At 41.6% G+C, this 19,462-nt stretch overlaps 1 protein-coding gene across 3 annotated transcripts in view; it reads right to left on the reverse strand.

The window, feature by feature from the left end:
* The window catches only part of scube2 (signal peptide, CUB domain, EGF-like 2), a 112,304-nt gene extending 93,195 nt beyond the window's left edge, over nt 1–19,109 (reverse strand). For all 3 annotated transcript variants that reach the window (XM_072272596.1, XM_072272597.1, XM_072272595.1), the window contains exons 1-4: nt 19,007–19,109; nt 17,693–17,815; nt 14,704–14,829; nt 2,018–2,152 (exon numbers count right to left, since the gene is read on the reverse strand). In XM_072272596.1, coding sequence (XP_072128697.1) covers nt 2,018–2,152; nt 14,704–14,829; nt 17,693–17,815; nt 19,007–19,094 — 472 coding nt within the window. In that variant the 5' untranslated portion in view covers nt 19,095–19,109. The remainder of the gene's footprint in view (nt 1–2,017; nt 2,153–14,703; nt 14,830–17,692; nt 17,816–19,006) is intronic.
* Nucleotides 19,110–19,462: the final 353 nt, after the last annotated feature.

Here is a 19,462-nt window from a genome sequence, read left to right on the forward strand (position 1 = left end):
ACTGTGGAAGACACCAGCAGTATGCCAGGTGTCCAAGAATGTAGGGGGCAGAAGTGAGTGGGAAGCTAGAGAGAAGGTGCTTGAGAAGCTGAAAGGTCTGAAGGTAGATAAGCCACCTGAACCAGATGGACTGCACCCACGTGTTCTGAAAGAGGTAACTGAAGAGATTATGGAGGCATAGTGATCTTTCAGAATCACTGGATTCTGGAATGATTCCAGAGGACTGGAGAATTGCAAATCTCACTCCACTCTTCAAAAAGGGAGAGAGGCAGAAAAAAGGAAATTATAGGCCAGTTAGCCTAACCTCAGTGGTTGGGTAGATGTTGGTGTCAATTGTTAAGGATGATGTTTCGGGGTACTTGGAGGCACATGGTAAAATAGGCCAAAGTCAAAAAGGTTTCCTTAACGGGAAATCTTACCTGACAAATTCGTAGGAATTCTTTGAGGAAATGACAACAATGAGAGACAAAGGAGAGTCTGTGGATGTAGTGTATTTGTATTTTCACAAGGTCTTTGACAAGGTGCCACACATGAGGCTGCTTCACAAGATATGAGCCCATGGTATTACAGGAGAGATACTAGCATGGATAGAGCATTGGCTGATTGGCAGGATTGGCAAAGACTCGGAATAAAGGGAGATTTTTCTGATTGGCTGCTGGTGACTACTGGTACTCCACAGGGCTCAATATTGGGACCACCTCTTTTTACATTGTTTGTCAATGAGTTGGATGAAGGAATTGATGGCTTTTTTAGCCAATCTGTCAGATGATACAGAGATAGGCAGAGGAGCAGATAGTTTTGAGGAAGCAGGGAGGTTGCAGAAGGACTTAGACAGATTAGTTAAATGGGCAAAGTAGTGGCAGATGGAATAACAGGTTGAGAATTGTATGGTCACGCACCTTGGTAGAAGGAATAAAAGTGTAGACTATTTTCTAAACAGGATGTGCTGACATTGGAGAGGGTTCAAAGGAGGTTCACAAAAATGATTCAAAGATTGAAAGGCTTATGGTATGAAGAACATTTGATGGCTCTAGACCTGTACTCACTGGAATTCAAAGGAATGAGAGGGCTCTCATTGAAACCTACGGAATATTGGAAGGCCTTGATAGAGTGGATGTGGAGAGGATGATTCCTACAGTGGGGGAGTCTAGGACCAGAGGCCACAACCTCAGAATAGAGGGACATCCATTTAAAATGGAGGTGAGGAGGAATTACTGTAGTCAGATGGTGGTGAATCTGTGGAATTCATTGCCACAGACAGCTGTGGGGGCCAGGTCATTTGTATGCAAGGCGGACTTTGATAGATTCTGGATAAGTCAGGGCGTGAAAGATTACGGGGAGAAGGCAGGAGAATGGGTTTGGGAGAAAAATGGCAGAGCAGACTTGATGGGCCAAATGGACTAATTCTGCTCTAATGCCTTATGGTCTCATGGAAAGGGCTACAGAAAGTGGTGGATACAGCTCAGTCCATCACAGGCAAGCCCCTCCCCACCACTGAATACAGAGCACTGCCACAAGAAAGCAGCATCCATCATTAAAGACCTTCACCATCCGGGCCATGCTCTCTTCTCACTACTATCATCAGGCGGGAAGTACACAGCCTAAGGTCCTATACAACCAGCAGGGTCAAATTCACCACATCTATGATCAGATTCTACTCTTTTCCACAGATGCTGCCTGGCCTGCTGAGTTCCTCCAGCATTTTGTGCGTATTACTTTCAATTCCAGCATCCACAGATTTTCTCTTGTTTAATATACATTCATTTAATTTGTAAAAATATATACAATGTCTCGAGAGAACCAGCCAGGCAAAGGAACTTTCTATTACCCTCCACGTGAATCAGAATTCCTATCAATTTTATGGTAAATTCAGGAAGATCAAGTTTTGCACAATAATGAATTATAAGATTTTAAAAAATGAAACAAAACTTATCAAGAAAATAATTTGTTATAACAGAAAGAAGAATCTGGAAGATTAACTGTACATAATGTACAAGAGGGAACATAGCAAACATACCTTCTGAACGGTGAATACAAGTATGCTGGTTGTCACTCAGAAAGAATCCTTCTTTACACTGACATTCATAACTACCCACCGTGTTTAGACAAGTGTGTTGGCAGCCACCATTGTTAAAACTGCACTCATCAACATCTAGAAGGAGACAAAATAACTTATGTTATTAATTTGTAATTGATTAATAATTCAGAGGATGTAATAAACATAGCACTCAATTAGGATTCTTTTTGAATTGGAATACGCAGAAAATAGTGATGTTTTCTTTTTAGAAATAATAGCATACATTATTCTACAATATAAGGAAACAAGAAAGTAGGAGTTGCAGTTGGCCACATGGTCCCTCAGGCTAGTCTGCCATTTAATACCACCATGGCAGATTCATCCAATAACTTACCTTCATATGTGATACAGGCCAATGAGGAAGAAATCATAACCACAATCATTTCTAGAGTTTGGATTTGTATCATAAATGAAGAACAGAGTGTCAATAATTACACATCCTACCACAGAAATAGACCAGAATTAATGGTATATAATATTTTGCACTCTCTTTACAAAAGCTTCATCATTTGAAATCTCCAAAACCATGGGAAAATCTGAGAGCAGCAAGTGCAAAGAGCTGAATGCTTCCACAGTGATCATCAGATTCCTCAACGTTTTGTCTAGCAGTTGGATGCTTGGACTTAGTGTCACTTCTACCACGTGAAGTGTATAACTTTGTATCATAGCCTGCTCTATCTCAGTTCCCTGACATCTGTTGTTTCAGAGACAAACCTGTGTGGTCACAAGTGGCATTCATGGTGAGACAAAATTTATCCTTACGTAAACAGTTAAAATAAATTTATGGATTATTTATCTAATTTGTTTTGATCCTTTTGTATTGGAATAATAGTAGCTGTGGGTCCAGGAATAAGATGTCATGGTCAGCTTTGGAGAATATGAAAATTATATGAGCCAAAAAGAGCCTGCTGAATAGAAGCAGTTGTTTGAACTTGGACTTTCAAAGAAGTGAACGACAATGGGCTATAAAAAATATGCTGAATGAATCTGCCGCTCACGTATCCACCAAGCTTTGCTACTTCATTTGCCTTCTGTTCTCAGAGGGTCTGTTCTACAACATCAACAAGCTTCATGGAGTTGGTGACACACCTGCCACCTGTCCTTTATAAAATGGCATCAAGTAGGTCTTGCTAAGTAATTTTAATCCTGTACAAATAGTTTCAGCAGTTCAATAATTTGGTTTTCTACACTCGTTTTAAGTGGTATAATTCAGACAGCTATTTAAAACTAAGGTAACAACAGGAAAGACATTTTGATTTGGATAGGGAAAAAGCTAAAATGCTTAAAACTGTTTACAGATAGGTTCTTATCAAATATTACACATGTGTTCCACGTAAGATGGCCCAATCAAAAGTACCATGAAACCACAGGGTTGCTAGGAAGTCTCATCCAGCAGTCAACCCTGCTGTTGGAGTACAGCTAAGGGTTAACACTGCCAAAATATAGAAAAAAATATGTGATTCCATTTCTCAGGCCGCTTTGTGAACCAGTGTTCATCGCCATCTCAGGGAACAGATATTATTAACGAGGTGGGGAGAGGGAACTAATATCTTGGCAAGTTGGGAGTGATGAAAGACAACAAAACTTCAGAAACTTAGCAGTTTACAAACGTAATTAAAGGGAGCCCTTTCTAATAGAACTGGGCAAAGAAAGATTAGTGACATTTCTGACCGATGAAGTCAAGAGTATGACAAAATCAATAAATTGACAAAAGCCCCTGTGGATTTGTGGCATTAATGTGAGCTGGGATTATCTTCCCTGCCACAGCGAGTCCTGGGCCTTTTGACAGTAGCAGCAGCAACAACAGAGTCCTCTGAAGCCTCATAAATGAAGTGCAGACTCCTCAACTGTGTTGCAGGAAGAGTTATAGTCTCTTCACTCACTTATAGGGAACATCTGTTCCTCCCTTTGCTGCCTGATTAATCTGGTTTGCTTGGCACAGGAAAGCTCTAAATTTCTCTTCCTTTAGAACATGTACTGTGTTAAGTTAGGTTCCTGCTGTATAGCTTTCAGATTCCAACAACCACACTGAAGGAGATTTCCTTCCAAATTTAGAAGTTTCTGAAATACGTTAGAGGAAGTTAATTTGAAAATAGAACAAATCCCAATACATGGCATATCTTCAATTAAAGAAAACAATATTCCTTAAATTACAAACTTTGTACTCTCTAATGGGACCATACTGTACTTACTAAACATATGAATGTATTTACAAAGGTATGCAAGAATCAGAATTTGGGGCAGATAATCTCATTCTATTTTCTGTCAGTGATTCCCCAGAGATTATTTGTTCTATGTGACCTGCACTTTCCAGTGGATGCCTGGGTTCTAACCGATTATGCTAAGCATAGTGTCAGTTCTACTCCTTCAAGTGGAAATCAGAAGAAAAGCCATTATTCCCAATTACAATTCTGGAAATGAAATTTCATTACAAAAATTTTTGTTCTCAAGATGTTCTCTGTAAACAAATGAATTTGATGGTCTATATACTGCGCACAGTTTTGGTCACCATAGTACAGGAAAGATGTGATTATAACTGAATAGGGTCCAGAGGAGATCCACAAGGAAGCCAGGGCTGGAAAATTGTAACAATGATGAATCATTGACCTGGCTGAGGTTGTTGTTTTGTTTGCAAGAGGAAAGATTAGAAGGCTTTTTTTGGAATGGAGGAAAACAAAGACAAATAGAAATAAAAAGGGCTACTTCACCCACCATTGGACTCTGCATGATCTTTGACCTCAGCAAGACTTCCTTTATGCACTGCAAATCTCTTGATTCTCTTAACATCTAAACAATCATTGACATCTGTCATCAGTACAGCAGTGACTAGAGATGTGTAGCTGCCTTGCAGATAGAATTCGCTCCAGTCTCAGTGAAGAAATACTTATTCTCATTTCAACCCTGAATGGTCGACACTTTAGATTTAAGAGAAAAACAAAATTCCAACATGTCAGGTTGAAACCCAGCAACAGGACGGCTGCAGAGGCCTGACCAGAAATAGTGATAATACTTTTCCCTCCACACTGGCTCCATAACCCACTCGATTCCTCCCAGCAGTTTGTTTTTGCCCCAGAGTCCAGCATCTGCAGTATCTTGTATCTCCGTTTACTCTTAAGTTGCAACCCCAGATACCCGAACAGGGCAATTGCCATGCCTGCTGCCACTCCAGTGAGCCCTGTGAGGGTAAGTTTCCACCAGCTCACCTCTCATTCTTCTAACCTCTCTGAGCAGCAGCCCGTTGTGCCTAATCTCTCCTCACCTTGCCATCCAGGAGACCCAAAGCACATTTAATGGAGGTGGTGAAAATAACAAGATAAATAACTGGAATGGACTGGTTTCCCTTAGTGGGGGGTTCAAAATCCAGGGCAGATAGATTCAAAGTAATTGGGAAAAGCGTTGAAAGGATACGAGCAAAGGAAATACACCCGGGGGTAGAAGAGGTCTGGAAATCTCCGCCTGATAGAGTGATAGAGGTGGATAGAATGATCCCTCTCTCCTGTTGGAAGACAGTGCCGGAGGAAGATTTAATCATGGTGGTTTGTAGATTTGGACTCTAATCCAGGTTTATGACGAGTTCCAGTTCTGGTCGCTCCCTTTTGTTGCTACTTCTGGGCGATTTCTGAATCGGGGAGCCCTGCAGATAATGAACACTAAGTTGAGCTGAAATCACGCCTTTTGGTTTTGTGTTTTATATTCTGTGTTTTTACTCTTTTTTGTTGTTGTTGCTGTTTGCGTGATTTCAGAATCCTGGTGGGAGGGGGGCTTTGATGTTTTTCTTTGAACGGATTCGTCCCGTGCTTTTCTTTGTTTCGTGGCTGTCTGTGGGGAAGATTAAACTCAGGGTTGTATACTTTGATAATAAATGTACTCTGAATTTGAATTTGAACAGATTTGAACCTTTCATAGTATATAGCATTAACTGAAGGGCCATAGGTGCACTGCTGGAAGGCGGGATTGGGCTGCATTGCTCTTTGTTGGCTAGCATGGACACGAAGGGCTGAACATTTTCTTTCTGTGCTGTAAATTTTCAACAACTCCATTATTCATTAACTGCCATTTAATTATGAAATAACAAGACGGCTCTCCAATTTTCAATTTAAAAAGCATTCTGTACAGTTAATGATCAAAACAGATGAAGTGCACAATTCAGCTCTCCCACTCGATCCTGAACAATGCAAGACAAAGCAGAGCCGGAGGCAGCCAAGCGGATGATGAGCTGAGGGAGGTCAGTCAGGCAAATGATAATGGGGGAGGGCAGAGCAGGCAGAAGATTGGCATCAGCATCCTGAAAACATTAGCAGCAAGGGGGCAGATGTGTGGCAGAGAGCAGCAATAATGGATAGTTTCTCCAGGTGCAAAGGAACGCCACATAGGAGGAAATAGCTGTGCTACACAAACAGAGATGGTGCAAATGATCAGACTGCTGCCCTGGATGACAAAGGACACTGAAACTGAATACAGGTGGACTGAGTCAATGGACTAAAACCCAGCAAGCAGACTGTGGGATGGGGAAGTGTGAGGGTCAAGCACTCTGGTAAAGGGGAACCATAAGGCCTAAATAGTCCAAATGGAAAGAGACTCCAAATGAAAAAGGTGTAGAAAGATCAGAGGGTTCTTGTGCATGAATTACTAAAAGTTAGCAGGCAGGTGCAACAAATAGTCAAGGTTGGAAATGAGGTTTTAGATGGGATTTGGGGTTTAGAAAAAGGCAAATTTTGATACAATTTCACAAAGTATCAGTGGGCCACACCTAGAGACTGTACACACCTCTGGCCACCGTATCTAAGAAAAGGTATAGTAGTACTGAAGACAGTTCAAATTAGATTCACAGGGCTAATTCCTGGAATGAGGTCACTTCCTCACAGGGAGACCACAGTCTGTATGGACTGGAAATAACACCTCCTCCTCGCTGACAATCAGCACTGGCACACCTCAAGGTTGCGTGCTTAGACCATTACTCTACTCCCGCTACACCCATGACTGGGCAGCTCAGCACAGCTCAAATGCCATCAATAAATTTGCCAATGCCACAACTCTTGTTGTCAGAACTTCAGATGGTGACGAGGAGACGTACAGGAGCGAGACTGATCTGCTGGTTGAGTGGTGTCACTGCAACAACCTTGCACTCAGCATCAGTAAGACCAGTGAATCGATTGTGGACTTTAGGAAGGGGAAGTCAAGGGAATGCATACCAGTCTTCATCGAGGGATTATCAAAGGAAAGGGTGAACAGTTTCAAATGCCTGGGCGTCAACACCTCTAAGGATCTACTCTATGCCCAAAATATTGATGCAATGACAAAAAAGGCACGATAGCAACTATATTTCATTCAGGGTTTGAGAAGAATTGGTATGTCGCCAAAGACACTCACAAATTTCTACAGATGTACCATGGGGAGGACTCTGACCGATTGTATCACCATCTGGTGTGGAGGGGCCACAGAACAGAATCGGGGAAAGCTGCAGAAAGTTGTAAACTCAGCCAGCTCCATTATGGGCACTATCCTTCCCAACATTCAGGGCATCCGCAAAAGGTGATGTCTCAAAAAGACATCATCCATTATTGGCAGGAGGAGAAGATGGCAGCGCGCCACGCGTGCGCAGCTCTCCAGTGAAAATGATATCGTATCTGTTAAATAGGGGCCGTGGACAATTCTGATTTAATGGAGAATGGACGTGAAAACACAGAGGAACATCTGGAGACATTTCTGAACTGCTCATTCGCTGCTGTCTTTACTGTGTGGTCGTGAATCTTTCGGAGGGTAGGCCTCAAAATCCCTGGCCTTGTCTGATTTTGGTGACCGAGAAGGAGGTCGAATCATTCGGACAGAGATGGCGCTCAGTACTCGGTGTCAGAGAGCTGATCAGAGCTCGAAGTTTTCGGATGACTTAGAGCCGGATTGTGGTCAGCATGACAGGGAGAGTTTTTCTTCCTTCTCCCATCTGCGTGAGATGTGGGACATTTGAGAAACTTTGAACTTTACTGTGCTCACGGACTTCTTCATCGAGTTATGGTATTGTTACACTGTTTGTAACTATATGTTATAATTATGTGGTTTTGTCAGTTTTTTCAGTCTTGGTTTGTCCTGTGTTTTGTGATATCACACCGGAGGAAATAATGTATCATTTCTTAATGCATGCATTACTAAATGACAATAAAAGAGGACTACTTGTCTTCATAATCATAATCATAATTAAGGACGCCCATCACTCAGGGCATGCCTTCTTCTCACTCATCAAGGAGGAGGTACGGGAGCCTGATGACACAAACTCAATGTTTCAGGAACAGCTTCTTCACCTCCACCATCAGATTTCTGAATGGACAATGACCCCATCACTATTACTTTTCTTTTCCTTTCTTTCTATTACTTATTAAATTCTAATACTTATTAAATTAAGGCATCCGTTAGTCTTGCGAGACCATGGATCTGTGCCTGAAAGGTCTTCACTCTCCAGGGTGCAGGCCTGGGCAAGATTGTATGGAAGACCAGCAGTTGCCCATGCTGCAAGTCTCCCCTCTCCACTACGCCGACGTTGTCCAAGGGAAGGGCATTAGGACCCATACAGCTTGGCACCAGTGTCGTCGCAGAGCACTGTGTGATTAAGTGCCTTGCTCAAGGACACAATACATGTTGCCTTGGCTGGGGCTCGAACTCACGACCTTCAGGTTGCTAGTCCAATGCCTTAACCACTTGGCCACATGCCCACACACTTATTAAATTACATTTTTTATATATGTACTTGTAATTTATAGTTTTTATTATTCTGTATTGGAATGTACTGCTGCTACTAAACAACAAATTTCATGACAAATGCCAGAGATATTAAAGCTGATTCTGATTCCGATTCTGGTATGAGCAGATCGCTCCCTCATACGGAGTTGAAATGCACCACGTGGTAACCTGTATCTCTTCTTCTGCTGCAGGTACATGTCCCACCCCCTTTACCATGAAAACGATGCTGTGGAGAAGGGTGAAGGCAACTGAGACGGAGTTCAACAACAAACACAGTTCTGGGCCTTGTGTTTGGATCGTCATGGAGAAGCCGGAGTCACAGCAGCTTATAAGATTGTTGTCTACCCAAACTCCTGATTCGGAAAACTGATGTTTTCCCCCACCCACCTTACAAGAGTAACTCCCTCCTTTGCCTCTCGAGCAGCATGCCCATTCATGCCTTAAACCTGTGAGACCTGTGCTCCTTGGGTTACCCTTGGCTAGCTGATTAAGGCAAGAGATTTCCATGGATTACTCAGGACATCTGTGTGGACTCAAAAGGAAGCTACAATGTGGCCCTGTAGCAACCCGGAGCACATTGTAGTCAGGCCTGCACAGCCAAGCACCTCCCAGTCTCCACCCAGCTAACAGGAGTCTCTAACTCATCACCTGCAACCTATTTAAACCCAGCTCTCATCCACACTCCTTGTTCACCCATTGGAATAGCTAGCCTCACCCAGTTGCTCCTACCCTTCAGTTACATTGTTGATTGTTGTGTTTAGTGTCTGTTCTGTATATCTGTACAGTTTTGTGGCTCCTAGTTTCTTATTATTTTGCAATTTATTAGTAAAGCATCATTTACTGCTAATTTATCTCTGCCTCTCTGCTTTTGGGTTGAGCCTCCTCTACAATCCCCGAGAGGACTGACCCAGCAGAGTTTGCTCATCTAAAGGAAGTCGTCTGCTGGCACATGTCCAGAATCAGCAGGAAACCATTGACCACATGCTCACCACTCTCAACCAGCTGGCTGTCTCAGCAACCCCGCACCAGTCAGCCTCCTTCCTCGGATCCCCGGCCCGGATTTCAGCGCCCAAACGCTTCGACGGATCCCCAACCAGACGCTGCAGCTTCCTTTGCCAGCGTGTCTTGCACTGCGAGCTCCTGCCAGCCAGCTCTGTATTCTACAGACCGAGCCAAGATCGTCTTCGTCATCTCTCTCTCTCTTGAATGAGCGCGATCTCAGCTGGGCCATCATGAACAGGGACAATAAAACCACTATTTGCAATAAATATGAGGAATTCGCCACTGGGTTTTTGACCTTCCCGGAAGTGGAAGGGAGTAGCCGATCGGATATTTCATCTGCGTGGAGGTTGACACTCAATGCTGGATTACACTGCGGAATACTGAACCCTCGCGGCCGACGGCAGCTGCAATGTGGAAATGCTGCTGGCCCATTACCAACACGACCTTTCAGAGCACCTGAAAAACCAGCTGTCTACCAGGGAGATGCCCACCAACCTCGAAAGCTTCACCTCTCTGGCCCTCTGAATTGACAAAGTCTTATGGGCTACCCCTCCAGATCACCAGGCAGAAATCCAGCTCAGTTCTCAAAACCATTTCAGTCTACAAGACCCCCATCATTAATGTCCCCAGAAACCATGCAGTTTGGGAGAGCTCATTTAAACCCCCCAACAGTATGAGCCTCGGTGGAGAACCAACGTGTGCTTCCTACTGGGAAAACAGCACCATCAGGTAGAGACCAGGGGCTTTCTATCTGCTAAGCTCCTCCCGGCCTCTCATTCCAGCTCCATAGCCTGAGTCGCTCTCTCTGTCCTCCTCCACAACCTGACAACTCTAAGCACACAGGAGGCTCTGGTGGATTCTGGCACAGTAGTCAACTTCCTGGACTGGATCTGAGAGGTGCAGTTTGGGCTCCTTACCGAGCCTATGCCTCACCCTTTTTGCATCAGACGTACCTGAGGGTCTGGGGTGGTCAGGGTATGTACATGGACTGTGCACATGAGTATCAGAGATTACCGCAAGTCCATCCAATTCTTCCTATTGACTCACCCAACACTCTTCTCATCTTGGGTTACCCCTGGCTCCCCACCCTCAACCCTCACCACTTGCTCATCCAGATCACTGCTGAGTTGGAGACCCACCTGCCTGCATCCTCAATTGACTTCACCCCATAAGTCCGTGGAGACAGAAGAAACTCTCGATCTCACCAAACTCCTGCAGGAATACAGTGATTTAGCCATTACCTTTATTAAAAGGCATGGAAGCAGCCTGCCACCTCACAGACTACACCTCGTATGGGCACCACCCCCCACCCAAGTTGTCTGTTCTCCCTCTCCCCTCCTGAGACGCAAGCCGTGAATGACCACATTGCCAAAGCATTACAGCACAGCTTCATTCAACCATCCCAGTCCTCAGCTGATGGAGGATTCTTTGTCAAAAAAAGATGGGGGTCTTCAGCCTTGCATTGACTACCATGGACCCAACAAAATCGCCACTAAGAACCACTACCCGCTTCCTGTAATAAACAGCAAATCCAAAACACTCTGCATGGCCCAGAACTTCACCAAACTGGATCTACAGATTGTGCACAATTTGATCCACATCTGCCGGGGGATAAGTGGAAGAAGGTGCTCTTAACACCCACCGGCCACTATGAAGACATGATGATGTCTTTCTGTCTTTCCGACAGTCCAGCTGTATCTCAAGCCTTCACCAACGAGATCATCCGAGACATGCTTCACAGCTACAGTATGTGTTCATATACCGCGACGACATACTGTACTCATCTTCTCCAAGGACTCCCAAGACCGTGGCTGTCACATCCATTCAATGCAAGTTCGACACTCCAGTCATTTCCTTCCTGGGTTACATTCTTTCACCCCATGGCATAACAATGGACCCAGAGAAAGTGCAGAGAAATAAGCTCTTTACCAGCATTCCTATTCTCCACCATTCAAACCCCCCTGGAACTTTGGTGGTAGCGGTGGATGCATCTGACGTAGGCACCAGGGCAATCCTCTCCCAGCAAGGACTGGACAGGAAGACACACCCTTGTGCCTTCTTCTTGCACAAGTTCAACTCTACACAACACCCTTCTGGAGTAGGAGACAGGGAGCTACTCGCTATTAAATGTGCCATTAGAGCAATAGAGACATTGGCCGATGGGAAACACCAAGGCCTTCCTGATGTGGTCTGACCACAAATACAACAGACCCACCAACTCAACCCCACATTGTGGTACATTTTATGTATTGCACTGTGCTGCTGTCCCAAAGCAATGAGGTCACAAGCTAAATCAGTGATTTAAGTGCTAAATCATTTCCGCTGCTCTGCTTTTGGGTCAAGTCTCCTCTATAATTCCTGACAACGTTAGCTTAGGAAAAGGACATCTAAACTCATAAGGAGGTTGCGGGAGAAGGAAAGGAATTGGGATTAATGTATAGATGCCAACACGATTTTGGTTATTTTCTAATTTGTAATTTTTTGTTATCATGAACAATTCTGAACACATCTGTTTGTTCATTGTGTGCCCTGTTCCATGACCATGATTGTTCTGGGCAAATTTTTCTACGGAAGTGGTTTGCCATTGCCTTCTTCTGGACAGTGTCTTTACAGGATGGGTGACCCCAGCCATCATCAATACTCTTCAGAGATTCCCTGGCTGGTGTCAGTGGTTGCATTACCCAGACTTGTGATATGCACCGATTGCTCAAAAGACAATACACCACCTGCTTCCATGGCTTCACATGACCGTGATCGGGGAGCTAAGCAGGCACTACAGCTTGCCAAAGGGAGACCTGCAGGATAGCAGAGGGAAGGAGCGTCTTGCACCTCCTTTGGTAGAGACGTATCTCCACCCCGCCACCCAATCTGAACACATTAGCACTATTCAAACATGTTTAGTGGAAATTACATTCTTCATTATTCAAACATAAGTGACACTTCTCATATGCCATTCTATGACCCTTATCTGCTTCAGATAACCAGCCTCTGCAGTTTATCTCAGCACTGTCCAGATACAACCGGAAATATTAATTCTGCTTTTCTCTCTGCGAATGATGCCTGATATAATGAATATGTCCAGCATTTGCTGCTTTTAATTCAATTTTCCATCATCAGTACTGTTCTATATTTTGCAGATCCAGTGTCGTTTTGCCCTCTTTTTCTCCCCTCCCCCTTTGTATTTATATCTCTTCCAGGCAGATCAGCCACAACTAACAAACTGCCTTCACTTTCTCTCAGCCAGTACTGCCACCACTTCTTACTTAGCGTTTCTAGTTTGTCACTCTTTAATAAAAATACACCATTAATTTGCCTTGGCAAACCGATGGAACTTGGTGTTGAAAGAGACTCCCACAAAAAGGGTCTACATGCTCAACACCTTATTGAATTATGGAAAGACCTTCATGTTATAAAATCAAGTCAGCACTGATTTTTCTCAATATGTTCTGTGCATCTCTGATCAGGCAATCCCAAAGTATGGTGATCATGGAGGAAATATAATAACTAAACATTCCAGTCTTCCTACATTAACTAGATGTTGTCAGAGAGAAACCAATTATCCAAACCATCTTAAGAGCAATGTTGGCCAGAAGGTAAGAGTGATAAACTAACGTGGAAAAGGGGGCAAAACTTGAAATAAACATAGATTTATTAATAATATTAAACTTATAATTAACAGTTTTATTATCTTGCCCTTTGCTTAATCAGATATCAGGCATTTACTTTCTGAATCAAGTAGAAAATACATTTCCTGAAACCAGTTTCCTTCTTATTGCCTTGAGATGATGCGGGCACTCCTCTGCACACTGGGTTGACACGTTTCAGTATGTGGCAAACAGGCGCAGAGCGGTCATCAGTAATCTAGCACTTCATTCTTAAAGTTGTATCTGTTGGGTCATGAGCCAAATAAGCTACAGAATCTCCTTGCACGAACTTGCAAGACTTTTCTACCTTACACTAATCCTCACAACATAATTCATGTCATGAAAGACAGACAATTTCATGCGCAACGTTCCCAGTGCACTTCGACTATGTTTCTGCCTAAGAGAATACATGACTAAAAATCACAACTTGACAGAATTCTTTCTTTTAAATGTTTCATTCTTGAAGAGTATAAATTGACAAACATACTTGGAATAATTTTCCTCAGCAGCTTAAAGTCTGAATGATAAGTGAAAGCATGAACTTTGAAAGACTATTTATAAGGTGCATCTTAAGAAATGATAATGGAAATCTTGCTTTTTTTCCTGAAACAAAGGCAGGCCTTTAGCCTAGAAGGTCTGTTTAAGTTAACAGGAATGGAGCACAGCACAACTTCTTTTGAAAGTGTTCTTCTCAAGGGACGATGAAGCAAAAGAAGCCATTGTGTTTTTGTGGGTTGCCAGGCAGTTCAGTCACCTCTCTAGAATTTCACATTCCAATTGAAAACAAAATGCAGCTGAGCTCTTAGAATTTTCTTCTGATAGTTAAAATCCAAAGGGAGAATCTAAATGAGGTGTCACAATAAGTGTATCAGTGTTTTTTTTAAAATTGGATTCTGTGATCTGTTCGTTGAATTCAGCACTGAAGTCTTACAAACAAGTTAAAGGAACTTTCACTTAAAGTGTTATTTATTAAAACCAAAAAAATGGTGATTCCATGCATGTGAACATTTCTATTTAACCCAGCGTTTACTTAAGAAGATGCATTTTATTTTAAGTTACTTTTGTATAGGAGATCTAACTTTTGTGCAACTGACAAACTTTAAGTAGAAGTAATTCTAAGTGTTTGTATTATATATTATTTTATAATCTGAACATTAAGACCCTTGTCTTTACATGTTCAGATCAAGTGATTACACTGAAGTTACATATCTTTCTAATGCAAACATATAGCTAGTAATGTCCTCCTACCCAAACAATTATGTCCATCGTGTGCCAACATGAAGCCATCATAGCAAGTGCAACGATAGTTTCCTGGAATGTTGATGCATTCATGGACGCAGCCTCCGTTATATTCTCTGTGGCATTCATCAATGTCTAGGAGAAGGAACACAAAACAGAATGATGGATGCTTTCTGTTAAAAAGAGACACTGACACTGCCAAAAATCGCAAACTGTTACAAAGCCATTTAAATCCATACTAGTCTCATTTAGAATCTATAGGTTCACACGTTCACATCCTAAAAATAAATATTTAATGTTAAACTCGAAGCTGAATGTGATGGAAGTAAAAAACTGAATGTGACGATGTGAAACAAGTTACTATTCTAAACTGGTTACAACAAAGACGTATTTGAGGTAAAAGAAGGTCACTTAATCTATTCAGTCAATTATTTCCCTTTGTCTTCTGAGATTATATACTTCTAGCATCAAGAATATTACTGATGCCAGGAAATGGATGATTTTTAAAATATCGAAATGAATATTTTCTTTACCACTATTTATTACACAACTTAAGATTTTTTACACACACACACACACACACACGCAACCTCCTGTACCTAATAAAGTGTCTACAGAGTGTATGTTCATGGTCTTCTGCTGCTGCAGCCCATCCACATCAAGTTTTGACGTGTTGTGTAGTGCATGGTTATTTGAGTTACTGTCAGCCATTCTCCTCTGACCTCTCTCATTAACAAGGCATTTTCACCCGCAGAACAACTGCTCACTGAATATTTTTTTGTCTTTCACACCATTTTTGGTTAACTCTAGAAACTGTTATGCATGGAAATCCCAGGGAATCAGCAGTTTCTGAGATACTCAAACCACCCATCTGGCACCAACAATCATTCCATGGTGAAAATCACTTAAATCACATTTCTTTCACCTTTTGATGTTTGGTTTGAACAACAACTGAACCTCTTGACCATGTCTGCATGCTCTTATACATTGAGTGCTACCACATCATTGGCTGATTAGATATTTGCACTAACAAGCAGGTATACAAGTGTACCCAATAAAGTGGCCACTGACTGTGGGACACATCAGAACCAATATACTTTGGGCCAATTAAGCAGTTGCTCCAATTAGCCGAAGTTTTATGGAAATAGTTAAAAAAGCTATAAAGAGACAAACTACTGTTTAACTGAGTAATAAATTATATACTTAAATGAAAGAGAACAAATTAGAACAACTATCAATACTACTACAGTACTATAAAACTGTGTATTAGTTTCTAATTGTTATTGATGAAGGACTTCATCGGTGTACCTGTACGCTGCCATATTCTTTTGATTGACTATAAATGAACAAAATCAGCACAGACACCTAGTATAATTAACAAACTGCCTTCGTACAATGCCATCAATGATCACATCCTCCAAATCTTCACTTTCGTTGCAACATTCAGGATGATTGTCAATACCTCCAAATTATATGTAGTTCCTAAATTGTTGAAGTAGTGAAATCATTTCACTTTGACTCCCAACCGTTTCTGGCATCTGAGTACTTGAAACCACAGTGAACAAAACAGTTCTGAATTGTCTTACTGCTTATTTCTCACCAACTATCAATGACAAAAATCACTGCTCTTTGAACAACAGTGCACGCTACAGATTGCATTTTAAAACTCTTTGCTTTAAGCACAGTGTAGTGTCTAACAGCCACACAAGTGCATTGATGCGAGCTAGAAACTGTTCGGCAACAGCCTCCTGCGTAAGTAAGCAGCATAGTGCCCCAAATATGCAAAGAGAATCCCAGCTATTTTCTTATTTAGTTTTTGTTCTTTAAGAGTTGTCCCAAATAAGTGGCTGTCCCAATAAACCGGAATCCACTGTGTATGATTTTACATGTATGTACACACACACACACACACACACACACACACACACACACACACACACAGTCTCTGGATTTGGGGAGTGACACTTTTTCAAGGGAATTAGATACAGATCTGGAATTCCGTATCAGAACTTCTGCCTAGTAGGAACTCATTGACAAAGCTGTTTACTTGATTGGCTCCCCATCCACCACTACAGCCCTGTGGTCACAATGTACAGCATCCGCAAAACCCAAACCTTACAACCACTACTCTATACAAGAGCACTGACTTATTAAGGAAATCATTAACCACAAGTTTCCCCTCCAAGTCATGCACGTCTGACTTGAAAATTTATTGCAATTCCTTCATTGTCACTGCCTCTGAACGTTGGGATTCCTCACTCATCCACCTCCCCAAAAAGTATGGCAGGTCTGTCATTATCACAGGACTGTGCCAGGCAAAAAGATGGCTTCCCACATCCTCTTGGGTCAACTGGGAATGACCATGAATAATGCTCATTTCCCCAGCATAAATGAGATAAATATTCAGTGTACTGGCAGGGTATCTACAGGATGTAAATAGCTCAGCTGCATTCTCTCCATTCTCACATCAACAGTGCCCTGTTGAACTGGGAGGGGTATGGGAGATATATTTACCACCCTGGAATTGGACTGCTGCCTGATTCCATCACTTTGCAGGATACAGTGAATGCTGCCCTGAACCCTGGATCAGTTATGAGTCAGAAATTATGAGTCAAAACGCCCTGTACTTTTCACAAGTTATCAGATATACTCAGCGTCAAAGGGTTTATTTTTTGATGGTAGTGAACATTCCCCAGAGAAAATAATTGATTCTTTTATTACTCTGTTTTGCAAGAGGAATGCTAAAAAATTACAACCCAAAACACAATGTGAACTAGACAGACATCCCCTTTTTACTTAATATTCAGTTAACATGTCAAACTAGAGCATTTTAGGCTTGAGTATATCTTGGAAATGCTTGCATCATTTTTACACTAGAAAATTGCAAACAATAATATTATACTCTCCTAAAGAAAAGGAGAAAGAAGTAAAGATAGAGATAAAAGTTCCCTAATTCTAGTTCAGTAAGAAAACTCTGGTAGAATTAGATAATAATCACCTTCACATTGCTTTCCATTTCCCTTATAGCCTGCCTTGCATGAGCACTTATATGACATCTGTGTATTCTGACAGACTGCATTGACATGGCAGACATCAGTTCCTTCTGTGCACTCATCAATATCTGTAAAACAAACAGGAGGTACAGAATAACAAAGCTGAGGAAAGCTCCAGGGGACAGTAATTACATGTCAGCTCCACATTTCGATCTAACAGTATCTTTGTTGTGCATTCAAACATGAAAATAATCACTTGGGCTACTTATCATTAATCTCAAAACTAGAAAGCAACGTTTAAAGATCTGGAAATTCATTTGGGGGAAAAAAAGGCAATCTCAAAGACAACAAAATATCTTGGAGTAAAGGCTTCTGAGAAATGCACAGATTCATACCACACAGCAGCTGTGCATTTGGAGAATGTCAACAATCAAAAACAATTAGAAACTTTGAATCTGAAAATAAAATTCTCTGCAAGCATGAACAATCCAACATAAGGTTGAATAATATGTAGCTTTTGGTAACTGGAATAAGATCACCGAGGATATTTTTTTAACTGTAGAAGAACTGTCAAAGTACTGCTAACTATTCTGGGGAGTTCACAGCAGACTGAGTTGCAATCAAATTAATTCCAACAAACAAAAATGCAAACAGAAAAATGTTAATGCCTATTATCAAACCTGCAACATATCTATCATTAAAATGTACTAAATAACACACTAAAGCAACTGACGTTTGCAGACACAGACACACACAGATATAATTAAATCTTCTGTATTATATGTATATGTATACAAAACCATGTATAGTACATAAGTTTTTAATTGGCTACTCCAGTCTTCACATTTCTCAATGCAACACACCAGCTGTGCATTCCACTTTATGTCAAACTCAAACATTGTACATGCTTTAATGGCAAAAAAATTACTAAGAAATGTAATGATGTTTTGTAAACAGGAGTACTGTAGTACTTTGTTCCTCTTTACCGGATATTATTTCAGAAACATTTAATCCAACATAGCTTGCAATAATATCCACTGTTAAAAAAGGCGATTAAAAAACTACTTTTCAACTGATTTGCAATTTGATAAAATATTTCAATATTTACAAATTAACAAATCATTATACAGCAGCATCTAAGAATTAAATTTAGATATACCTGTTTTAATAAATGGACAAAACAGTGAAGCCTTAATTGATATTTAACTGTTGGAATAATAATTCTCCTCATTCACAAGCAGAGAGGCAAAAGCACATCTGTCCTTGTTGAGGAGGCGTGAAGCAAAGCAGGAATCTCATACCAGTGACTGCAAACTTACCTCGAATTCCTGCACTTGCAGAGCTTTCACAACTGTTTAACAAGAGCAAAAACAAACAAAAGTGCCACACCAAACAAACAGCCCCCATGATGATATGATCCGATCCTTAGTGTCTCTTTGCAAAGACACGTTTGAACTGAGAAATAGGATTGTCCTGACTGGCTGATGAACTCACCAGGATTGTTTGCTATGCCTGCCCTTTAGCCTGTGACGTCATTAGGGTAACGAATTGATCCCAGGATCTGGTCTGAATAACTTCACCACTAATTAGAATACCTAAATTAATTACCTACCATTAGACCTGTCGTCACTGTACTGATAATTGCCTCGGCATTGCAGAGTCTGTATATCTAGTTCCCCTCTCCATGTAAGCAGACCACATTTTCTGCTTTCGTTCTCCTTCAGAAACAATTCTCTGTACAATGATACTTGCACTCGACATTTCAAGCTTTATCT

This window comes from Mobula birostris, chromosome 11 (assembly GCF_030028105.1).
Source record: "Mobula birostris isolate sMobBir1 chromosome 11, sMobBir1.hap1, whole genome shotgun sequence".
NCBI classification, from domain to species: domain Eukaryota; kingdom Metazoa; phylum Chordata; class Chondrichthyes; order Myliobatiformes; family Myliobatidae; genus Mobula; species Mobula birostris.